The following is a 12,812-nucleotide window of genomic DNA, read 5'->3' on the forward strand; positions in this document are numbered from 1 at the left end:
TTATGGTTTTGATATCATAGTTACTAACATTTAGTAAATGAAACAAAAAAACTATTGATTGATTCAATGTTATGATACATGTATTTTTAAAAATAAATTATTAGATTTAAAATTTTGCTTTTTATTATTAATAACTTTTATATTCAGTTTCTAATTTAAGATTAAGATTTTCGATAAAATTTACAATTAATTTTTGATTTAATTTATTTTTCATAATAATTTCTCAATAATTAATAACCAAATTATTTGAATAATCATAAATTAATTACAGTAATTAATAATTGTTATTTAATTTTAAAAAAATATTTCTAACTCTTTCTACATTTTAGTATTTTTGATTAATTGTGTTTATGACCGACCGGTTTGCTGAGTGTTAGCCGATATTTGGGCCATTGTTTGTCAGAAAAAACTGATAGTTCAACTGCAACCCAACCCCTCCTTGTAATTACTATTAGTCTCTCTTCTCTCTCTCTCTCTCTCTCTCTCTCTCTCTCTCTCTCTTTGTCTAAAAATATTATATAATAATTATACACAATATTGGATTTTTATTGAAATATTATTCGGGGATCCGTATATAACAACAAATACAGTTTACTATAAATTATATATTATGTAACATTTGATTTAATAATTAGAGTGAGTGAGTGAGTGAGAGAGAGAGAGAGAGAGAGAGAGAGAGAGAGAGAGAGAGAGAGAGAGAGAGTAATGTCTGGTTAGCAAAACTTCAAGGATGGGTATATAAAATTCAAGGATAGTTATGTCAAAAAAAGATAACAATCATTCAATAGTTACTCTCTCTTTTCAGGTGCGATCTTCTTCTTCTTAAATAATAATAATAATAAAAAGTTTCACTTAATTTACACTAAACTTATTTTTCCCAAGAAGTGGGAGACGTGTTATTAAGTCATGACTTGTGCTTAAAATAAAGTCCGAGTTCTCAATGGCATTGAATATATATTATATATATATATATATCTTAACATTTGTATTCAATAAATTTGAAATACCATTAAATACAGAGTAGAGATGAGAGCATCAATTGGTGCTAAACAATGATAAAACTAGTATAACATATCAAAAAAGAGGCATTACTTTTGTCTATCAGAGAAAAAGCGATAGTGTTTTTGGGAAAAGAGGACACAAACTGATTGTTCAAATATTACTTCAAATTGTCTGTCAAAATACACACTTGTTTTCAATTAGTTTAAACACCAAAAAATTTTGTGTGTGTTTTAAAAATCATATTAAAACTTTTTGCACTTATATTTATTATAACGGTTTCTTTTGGGAATTAATAATAATAATTATAAGTTTAAAATCATGCAAATTGTGAGTTCAATTCAGTAAATTATAAAATAAATAATTATTAATAACTATTTTCAAAAAAATGTATCCAGGCCAAATTATTATTACCGATAATTTGTTTGATCGGTACTACATTTGCGGCCGAAACTCGTGTCAAAGTGGGTGCCAAACGGTGGGCCTTTCATATTGAGACCAATGAAGGCCAAAATGTACGCAAAGAGTATACCGATGAAAATGGTGTCACTTTTGGTACTTTTACTTTCGTATCGACCGATGATAACACACCCAAACAGGTATAAAACAGAAAAATTATTTCATTAAAAAATAATTATAAAATTTATAATTTATTTCTATCTATTCTTAAGCTTCACTATAAGTTTGATTTGAATGCCGACGAACCCGACATATCGTTCAAAGTGGTCAACGAAAGTGTCGCCACTAATCCTAATGTCGAAACTCCGGCTGAATCTACTGGAGCCGACTCTACGGCTGCTGAATCTACCGGTGATCCAGAAAGTGCATCCAATATTACGTCAACGACACCAAAATCAACTGAAGTTTGTATTGTTTTTTGTTGTTTGTGTGAATTGTTTGTTAATTTTTAGATAAAAAATTTAAGATTTATTATAATATACTATCAGTGATATACTGTACTAATAGGTATTGTTTTTTCGGGTTTTTTCCTTCTTTTTTAGCCTAATTACGAGTCCATCGACGGTGAAGAAGAGTTTTCGGGACACGTCTCGCTAAAAGTGGGCAAATCTTCGTATTTGATTAACTTCTTGAGTGGCGACAAAACTGCTGCCCGTGAAGAAGCTCTCGACGATAGTGGACTTATTTATGGCAAATATACTTATTTTCATCAACAAAAACAATCCAAAGTTGTCGTAAGTTTTTAATTTAATTTAATTATCGATATTATAATATATATATACAGTATATTTCAATATTATACTGTAATTGATTGTAATTGTCATATATTTAATTAATAACAGTAAATACAATAGTAATCTCTATAATTATTAAGGATTATGAATCACATAAATGTGTGATGAAACTGATTAAAACATTTGTATCTTATTTACAATAATTATATTTTCACTATTATTGGTAAATATGGGTAAACATAATTGAGGAAAAATTTCATATCATTTTTAATAATAATCTTATATCTTAATTGCAAAACCCCCCAAACAATCAATCAATTGACACATATTTTACAACTCTATTGACATAATGTGCTCTCAAATAATTAATTAGAGACCACCACTTGACACACACATGAAGTTTAAAATTTCATTATAGATATAAATTATTATTTAAAATGATTAAAATGATGATTCATTGAATTTCATTACTTGCATTCAACAAACAAACAAAATCTTTTAAATAAATAATTTCTAATCAATTGGTGGAAAACATATTTGAAATTATATGTGTATACCGTACATGTATAAAATGATTGAATGTTTTAATTATTAATTTAAAAAAAAATATATATATTTATCATTTGTACCGGAAATTACTATTAATTGTTAATTCATTCAAATAGTTGAAAAATTTGCACAAAAAAATGTTTTTATAGTCTTTTTAATAGTTTGTCAATACTTATTAAATAAGCTAGGTTAGTTTAGTTTGTTCATTATAAATTGTATAGTTGCTATTTTATATGAAAAAATCATAACTAGCATTTTTTAAAAGTTTAAAATTTACACCAATAAAAACTGATGATCTATAACTTATAAGTGATAAATAAATTTATTTTAACTAAATAGACACTTTTTTTTAAAGCAAAATAATATTTTATAATGATTAAAGTAGTCATCAAGTTTTCTAGTCATATATTTTTATTATTCAATAAATTAAAGCAAATAATTTTTAAAAACTAGAAAATTTCTAACAAATAAATTATTAATCTCATAGTTAATTAACATAATTATCTTAATAGTAATTTCCCTAATTTGCATAATAATAATAATAATTAATTTTCCCCTATTTTATAATAACTATTTATTTAAAATTTCATTATTTTTGTTTTGTTTATTTCTAATTGAAGGTTAACTATAAATTCAATTCATCGGGAAGTGATCCCACATTTGAGGTATCAATGTATAAGAAGAGTGAACCCAACCGTCTGTCACCACAAGACAGTGAATTGAATGTAAGATTTATATAATAAAACAAAACAAAAAAAATTATTAATTTTTAGTCAAAAATATATTTTTGTATTATAAATTATTTTTTAAATAAACACTGTTTAATATGTATTATAATAATAATAATTTTATTATTATTATTAATTTATAAATCTTGAATTTAAAACGTCAATAATTTTAAATAATTTCAACATCAAAAAAATATATTATTAATAAAAATGTTAAATTTGAATCGCTTGAATACAAAATTATAGTCAAATTAGATAAAGTAATAAACAAACAATAAAATTGAATACAAAAAAAGAGATCTTCAAATTGAAGGATAAATTTTTAGATGTATTTATCTATATATATATATAAATAATATATTTTAAAATAGGAATAAACAACAAACAGATGTTTTTTTTGAAAAAAATCTTTTCCAACAATAAAAATAAAGTTAATTGCAATTTTGCTATTAATTATATACCTGTAGTGATTACATTCAAAAATATTAAAAATTGTTAATAAAAAAAACTATTCAACATATTTATTTATTTATTAATAATCAATGAAACATAATTTATATTTTCAAGTTTATACGGGATTCAAATATAATTGCCGTAAATATATACACTTATAGTTACGGTGTATATTAGTTAACAAATATAGCTATTATTTAAAAAATATTATTAAAAAATATTTTAAATAAAATAATCCTTAAAATATGAATATTAGTAAATTATTAGTATTCCCTAATATATTATTATCTAAATAATAAAATATTAAAATAAAAATTTTTGCTAAATACCAGCCAAACACTTACTATGGACCCAATCGTGTTGATCGACGCATTCTGTACGACCAGCCCTACCGTCAGAGACAACCATCGATGCCATCGGTAACAGTTCACAGTACTAATCCACCGCATAATATCATAACTCCAATGCAGGGAAACTGGTATTATCGGGTCCAGAAGTGATCCATCCATTCATCCATCAATGGTGACACCATCGGAGTTCATCGATGATGCAATGCTGCCATTCAATTGATTTTGATGTTCAAAACTATTGATGTTTTTTCATTAAATATTTTTTTGTGTTATACAATATAATATTTTTCCGGCACTTTTATTTGATTTGATTTCAATTATTATTATTTTTTTGTATTACAAAAAATTATAACTTAATTTACAAAATACCAAATACTGTGTTTTTTTTGTTGCATTCATATTATTATTATTTCACATTTTTTAAGTTCAAAAAGTTATTGTATTATACTATTATAATATTATATGTAATAAAATTTGTTAACTTTTTTTTAAGTATCATTTTTTTGTAACTATACTATTAATTTTCACTAATAAATTTTTTATATAATAAAACATACACACACATATATTTCACAATTATTAATTCAATAATATTTAATTAGCGAAAATTTTTAGAAAAAAAATGTTACACTAATAAATATTAAATTAAATATAAAAGTGTTTTATGAAATACTAATTTGATGACTGATTGAAGTATTGAAATTAAATGAAAAAAAAACTATATATATATATATAATATACAGTAAATATTTAAAATAACTAAAATGCTATACAAAAAATTGCTAACACACACACACACACACACACACACACACACACACACACAATCACAGTGATATTAATTTGCAAATTAAACTTTATTCAAAAATTTATTTTTAAATAAATAAATTACAAGTCAGAGTTATAATATTAATATTTATTTAGCAATCATTTTTAAATTAAAGCGGTCAATTCAAAATGAAAAAATAATTAAGCTAGCACAAGTTATTGGGATTAATTAAGTAATTAATTAATAATAATAAGAGTCATCGCTAAATATGACTAAATAATGACTAAATTTTTGTATTCAATTTTCTAAACTAAAGTAATAACAAATATTACTAAAAATTATTTCTATGTAATTTATAAATAATTATGATAATATAAATTTATAGTATCACATATAACACTAATATACTGAATATATATATAAGTAATAATTACAAATTACAAGTGGTATTACATGATTTTTATTTTTTAAAAAAATGTTTCAAATTATTATTTTAGTAATATAATAATCTAATGTACAGAATATATATATATACATTAAAGTTATGTAACATTATTATTATTATTATTATCGTTATTGTCATCATTTAGACTAAAATAACAATTTTCCAAATAAGAGACGGCTTTTTCCAATTTAATTAATTTTTGATTAATTGATGATAATTTGCTTTTACATGACTTATCTATTTTTTGTGATAAAATGTATAAAATTAAACTATAAATTTTCAGATTTGACAACAACAACAAAAATACAAACCAAATTTGTTTAAAAAATTAACCATTTTTTGAATGCTAGCCGTAACCGATTCAATAAACTGTCTATTAGTCCAATCATCCGATATGGATGTCCTCATTAAGCCTCCATCACCACCACTACCACCAACGCATACATGTGCTGCCGGTGATGATATGTCACTAACTAAAGAATCAGCGCTACTACTAGTTACTGATAATTGACTACTTTTAATGTTCATCATATCAGTAGTAGTAGTAGTAGTAGTAGTAGTGATTATGAGTACATTTTTTGCAATATATATTTTATATATATATATATATGTAATCTTAAAACAAAAAATTATACAGTATATCAATTTTTTAATAAGAAAAAAAAATTTTTTTGATAACCAGACATAAAAAATTAATTGATAAAATAACTCTATATATATTTATAACTATATTTAATATACTGTATAACTAAACTCTATTAGCGTACTGTGTATTGTGTGCTCTAAAAGGATATCCTTTTAAATATACTGTATATTAATATAAAAAAAAACTAAAATCATTTTCCAATAAAAGTTGCAATAATTGTTATATAATATAATCAGTATATACTGTGCATAAGTTTGCGCTAACCAGTAAGTCTAGATTATTAGATAACAAAAAAATACATAAAAAATAATTATAATGTACTACAAGTACTAAATAAATTATTAAAGTTTTCTTTTATATCGTACAAAAAAACAAATAAAATTATTGTTTTATTATTAATTAATTAAATTATTATAATAAACACAAAAAACATACACAATAACTTAAAAATACTTTATATATATACACACATATAAATTATTTATATATATAAAAAAATGTTACATCAAAGTTAAAAATAATACAATACTTTTTTCAAAATATGTTGTTTTAGTTTTTTTAAATATCAATTTTGTGCGTTTGTTTTTATACAACAATAAAATAAATTAAATAAAAACTAATCGCCTCTCTATTGATAACTGAAGTTCGTTGTGTTGTTATTATTATTATTGGAAATACATTTTTTGACACAACATTCCACCGCTTCTTTGATATCATTGAACACTGGAAGACCTACCCGAGTGGTCATATCCGAGAGATAAGCTCGTCCTCTGTTATAATCTTTTATGGCTGCAGTAGTCAACTATTAGGAGAAAAAATAATTTAAGTACAGTTAGCATTTATTTTGTTTAAAAAAAAACTATCAATTAATTTACTTTTTCGCCGTCAATAATACATCCGTCTTTTAAATCTTCTATACAGAGAACGACATTACATCCCAGTGCCACATAATGACCGGCCTAATCATTTAAAAATAAAATTATTATTAATAATCAAATACTATACGGCAATACTATATTAATTAAAATACAAACCAATATCATAGATGATAATCCTCTGGAAGTGTTATTTATGTAAAACAATAGGACACGACTTCGTTCAATAGTTGCCGCTTCTATAGGTATAATACGCTGTCCGCTCCATGAGTTAAATTGAGATGAAAAATAAGTTAAACCATTTTTTCTATAATACAAACAAACAAAATCGTTAAAATTAGAAATTAGTTTAATTAATCTACGGTTATGTTGTAAATAAATTAAATAACCAATTATTATATATTTTTTAAAAAACATACTTAAGTAAAGGTATGGCGATGTCTTCCCTCCAGGTGCTGGTATGGCAAGAGCCGCCTAAGTAGATGTCGCGATACTGATTATCGTATGGTATTTGTTGACTACTAGATGATGGCTTAATAGAGCCGCGAAATGATTTGGACACCCAATCAAATAATCTCTGTATGGGTTCGACTAAATAAACCAATTTTCTGGCCAATTGTTGACTAAATTTATAGTTTTCGTTGATCTGAGCCTTGAATTCGGTGACAATACAACAAAACTCTTCGAAATTGATGCACAAGTCATCCAAGTTTACTGTTTTAAATTCGTTGTTGTCGTCGTCGACGCAATCCATCGGTTCGTCGTCAAGTTTGCCGACAGCAATTTGCCGCAGATTATTGTTGGACAGCTCGCGCCCCGTTATTATACGAAACGCTAGTCTCAGATCACTGAGACTAATCTCACCGGTATTGTCGTTGTCGAGCGAGTCAAACACTTCGCGCAGACGAATCAATTTGTCGCCCAATGGTAAGTGTCCGTTGCGTACAGGCATTGCATTGTCTTCGCGAGACAGGTCTTGTGGGCGAATACCTTCGCGAAGTATACGATGAACACAGGCCAAGGCTACCGGTAACTGATCAAAAATGGGAATACCGTGTCGTTCAACAATATCTTGAAGATACGACTGACCCTGTTTTATGTCTTTATATTCACTTTTCAATCATAAAAACAAACAAATATTAGTTTTTTTTTTTATATATATAGCTTCTACTATATATAAAATTTCTATAAATACCTTTCAGTAATAGGCTCTCCTTCGATAAAAGTGCCGGCACCGGGAGTCTCGTTAAATACTAGGATTAAGTTGCGCTGAGAGCCGCATATGAATGCCGACTCAATCATGGCTACAATGCCGCGGGTCTGGTTGTCGATGACAAACAGTAATACATCGGCGTTCTGGTTATTAGACAACAAATAAATAAAAACATTTTTCATCAGTCAGTTAGTTAGTTATCTTATGTCTGGGATATCTGTATGTCCTGAGACTCAGACCTACCTGTTTTGCATTCCACTCCAACTCAATGAGTTCGGGTCTCCAACTGGACACTTGCTGTCAAAAATAATTAATAAAATTTATATGTATTATATAATTACCATTACCGGTAATATACCGATACTGTATTTAAAAAAAAACAATTGAAAATTACTATTTACCGGATTATAATAAGTAATGCCCAAACTTTTCAGTATAGGTATGGCAGTGTCGACCCTCCAAGTGGTCGGATTGCAAGAGCCGCCTAAAAATACTGATATTTGTATAATAATATTTGAAGAAAAAAATAAAACATAAAAAATTAGTTACAAATTAAAATATTTTATAAAATAAAAATAAAACCATACCTTCAAACTTCGTCTCTAAACACTTTGACGACTCTTTTTGTTGGCTAAGCGTGACTTTTCTGTGCTCCGGTATATCACATTTGGACAGTGGCTGCAAATGACTTATATTATTGTCGTCGTAATCGGCGGAGGACTTAAGCTCAGAGGCGTAGACACAGAACTCGCCAAAGGTTAAGTAGTCGGCATTCAGCCGATGTGAACAATGGTTGGCGCAGTGTATCATCTCATGGATCTGCGATCGCGACGGATAGACATCCATGTCATGAAATACATAGGGCAGTGACCGCACCAGCTGTTTGTTAGGCAGTTCCGCCCTTTCATTCCATACTTTAAACAGTTTCCTATATATTGTCGATGAAGAGGTAGAGAGAGAGAGAGAGAGAGAGAGAGAGAGAGAGAGAGAGAGAGAGAGAGAGAGAGAGAGAGATAGATAGGAGAAAGACATCATATTATTAGAGATGGTATATCCAAATGTTAGGCCAAATCAAACCAATCAAATAAAACAAAATCAAATACCTGGTCAGCGATCCATAAATGGATGGCGAAAATGACATTATGAATAGTGACCAAAACCACTGACTTATATATAGGTAAGCCTTATAAGTAAAATTGAAAAAAATCAAGATATCAATTGATTGCACAATTTAGTTGACAATAATGTCTTGTAATAATAATAATCAATTAAATTAGACGTATTGTCGACAATACACCTAATGAACAGCTAATGATAAAAAAAATTTTGTGACAAACAATTGATATTTAAAGAAAATGACATTTTTATCGACAGTTATATTAATTATTTTTTATGATATTATCATATTTTGTTTTTCTCCCCCTCCCCCACCCCCCAAATCACACATGTGTTATCAAAACAATTTATCACATAATTAATAAAAAAAGTCATGTATTATATTTGTAATATCAATATAAAAAAAACTTATATCACATATTATTATTATACTGTAATTATTATTATTATTATTGCAAACAAAATAAACAAAACAAAAATAAATTAACAAAATATTTCTCGCATTTAAAGTAATCACACATTTTTTCTGTCATTTGATTTATTTTTTAAATTTTCACTAAAACAGTGCAAACACTAAATCAGGTGTTATTTAAGTGCAAATAAGTTATTAATAATAATAATAATATGTATGTATTGTATAAAAACATTGCAAACTAGTTGTGACAAAAAAATACCGGTAAAAAACTAATTATTGGTAACTAAACTGGAAATATTACAACAAAATAATATTATATAAGATATAAATATATATATATATAAACTGTTGGACAAACACACACCTGAAATACATTTTTTTTTTTAAATAATTATTTTGGATTTCTATCTAATCATTAAAAAAAATATATTTTTATATATCCTATGATATGGTGTGATAACAACATGTGATAATTGCAAACACCATTCAAACAGTACATCGATTGCAGCAATCATTTTGGGTATTGTTTTTCATATGTGTTTGTATTTTCAAACAACCAATGATTGCCAAACAAACAGACAGTATATTACAGACTCTATTACTCTATATAGACATACATTCTCTCAAACAACACAATCATTGATAGCAATAATAATAGTAATAATAATAATAATAATATGATATAAACTTTGACCCAAACATATATATATATTACACTTACTTTATGACAAACATTGTAACTAATATTTATAAATGGATAGTGAAATAAAATACTGGTAATAATATTTAATATTTAATAATAACAATAACTTTATTGCAAAATGGGTTTATAGCCAATAATACTGTAGTTTTTTTTTTAAATAATAATAATAACAACAAAACTATCGACACATTGAATACGCATTACAACTACACAGCGATGACATTGTATTATTGAAATGCAACCAAAAATTTATATATATTTATATATAAAAACCACAAAAATAACAAAAAACAGTAGAGTTTGTGTGTATGTGTGATGTTTGGCTGTCAGTGTTTCCCATACCATATACCCCCCAAACCCATAGGCTTAGGGCACACATACATGTTATGTATTAATACATGGCTTTAGTTATGACAGTAGTATAGGGACTGACGTCACGTACAACACGAATCCCAGAGAGAGAGAGAGAGAGAGAGAGAGAGAGAGAGAGAGAGAGAGAGAGAGAGAGAGAGAGAGAGAGAGAGAGAGAGAGAGAGAGAGAGAGAGAGAGAGAGAACTTACTTTATAAGTGCCTTTCAATGCAATTCTCAATGCAGTCAATGTATGTCTCATATTATAATAGGTGACGACAGTTGTGTCTGTTATATACTTTTAATAATAGTATTAATAATACTGGACTGTCAAACATATTAATCGCTTTTTATATAATTTTATTTCAATTGATTTAAACAAATAGACACTGAATATAACATAACACAGATTTTTATGATTTGTTTTAATTGTTATTCAATTCAAAAATGATATGTTTTTTATATATATATAAGTATTTTATTTTTTTTCTCTCCTCTCTCTCTATTGATTAGGTGTTGTAGTAATTATCAGTATTATTATTATTATTATTATTAGTACAGTAGTAGTAATAAAATAGTAATACTGTTTTGAATGAAGTAATTTAATGGCATATTCTGTAGGTTTTTCGCGCAAACCATACGTCACTAATAATAACAACAATATTCGTGACCCAACTCTCATAGCTTTTTACTATGAATTTCAAAATAACAAACAAAAATCAAATCAAACTTTTTTGTTTTTCACAGTAATAAACTATATATACGACTATCTATTTGTTTGACATATATATATATTGATAATCATTTAGTTTTGTTGTTATGTTTATCAATTAAAAAAAAATAATATCAGAAAATATTTAATCATTGAATGGCATTACTATAATTTCATGGCTATAACCTCCACATAATATACAGTATTATATTACATACAAATTCTTGTTGTTTACGATATAAAAAATTTATTAATATTAGTGATAATAATAAAAAAAATTCAAGTTATATTCAAAGATATACAGTTAAGCTATTAATATTATAACTAACCCATACCTTATATATATTAACACACACACAATAATCATCTAAACTACCTGTACTAATACCAGCACTTCAATGATATACAATTATACATATTAATAATGATAATTATTATTAATATGTATAATTGTATGTCATTGAAGTGCTGGTATTAGTACAGATAGTTCAGGTGAAGTCGTTGTTGTTATTGTCGTCAAATGTTAGCTAAAAAAAATTATATCTGTATTATTATAATGAATATTTAAAGTCAGTTTATTTAGAAATTGAAATTTTCCTTAAATAAAATTTGTTTACATTTCCCAGAATATTATTGCATAATATTTTGTATATTGTTTTTTTTTTTGAATGAAAAATATTTTCTTTATTTTTTGAAGGACTTAGAAAAATACCAAAAATTTATCTATTTATTTGTTAGTAATTTAAAAAAATATATATTATATATATATATTCCGACTTATTAATCGACAATATAAATTTTTAAAATCTAATTGACATTTTTTGTATTTTATTTTATTTGTGACTAATTTTAAAATAAAAATTGTATTTTAATATTTTTTTGTAATAAATTATTTAATTAAATAATTTATACCTAAATATAATATATAATTTTCTAAACTTCGCAATAATAATAATAATAATAAAATTCAATTCAATTTATAATGTTTTTTTTATTTTATAAAAAAATCATTGTTTTATTGTTTGCAAATTTAATCGCAAACGTAATTATAAGTTGTAATATATACAGTTATTATATATTTAATTAGTATTTTGCTATATATCAAGAATCATAATTTTATCAACTATTTTGAAATGCAATTTATATATATATATATACTGTATATATATATATATATATATATATATATATATATATATATATATATGTATATTAATTAAATAGTTTTTATCACTGCTTGTGGCGATTTGTCAATTATATTGACTAAAGCGATAACAAATCAACAAACTTTTTTTT

At 25.5% G+C, this 12,812-nt stretch overlaps 2 protein-coding genes across 3 annotated transcripts; one reads left to right on the forward strand and one right to left on the reverse strand.

Moving 5' to 3' along the window:
• The first annotated feature begins 993 nt into the window (after window positions 1-993).
• Window positions 994-4,666, forward strand: LOC128955341 (uncharacterized). Its single transcript, XM_054301006.1, has 6 exons — window positions 994-1,329; window positions 1,398-1,598; window positions 1,671-1,862; window positions 2,001-2,192; window positions 3,362-3,466; window positions 4,255-4,666. Exons 1-6 carry the CDS (start codon window positions 1,321-1,323, stop codon window positions 4,420-4,422), a joined length of 867 nt encoding a protein of 288 aa, XP_054156981.1. The 5' UTR covers window positions 994-1,320; the 3' UTR covers window positions 4,423-4,666.
• Window positions 4,667-6,759: 2,093 nt separating this feature from the next.
• Window positions 6,760-11,187, reverse strand: LOC128954945 (uncharacterized). Of its 2 annotated transcripts, none has more exons than XM_054300562.1 (10): window positions 11,016-11,187; window positions 9,324-9,403; window positions 8,808-9,148; window positions 8,622-8,713; window positions 8,464-8,517; window positions 8,203-8,363; window positions 7,427-8,119; window positions 7,167-7,314; window positions 7,008-7,091; window positions 6,760-6,934 (listed from the first exon to the last, which is right to left on the reverse strand). In XM_054300562.1, exons 1-10 carry the CDS (start codon window positions 11,064-11,066, stop codon window positions 6,761-6,763), a joined length of 1,878 nt encoding a protein of 625 aa, XP_054156537.1. In that variant the 5' UTR covers window positions 11,067-11,187; the 3' UTR covers window position 6,760. The 2 variants fall into 2 exon arrangements, with proteins under 2 accessions (XP_054156537.1, XP_054156538.1); XM_054300563.1 differs by lacking the exon at window positions 11,016-11,187 and adding an exon at window positions 10,473-10,524.
• Between the last annotated feature and the right edge of the window lie 1,625 nt (window positions 11,188-12,812).

Source organism: Oppia nitens, unplaced genomic scaffold (assembly GCF_028296485.1).
Source record: "Oppia nitens isolate AA-2021 unplaced genomic scaffold, nextdenovo-longstitch-racon4-pilon3 scaffold2_pilon_pilon_pilon, whole genome shotgun sequence".
Lineage (NCBI taxonomy): Eukaryota > Metazoa > Arthropoda > Arachnida > Sarcoptiformes > Oppiidae > Oppia > Oppia nitens.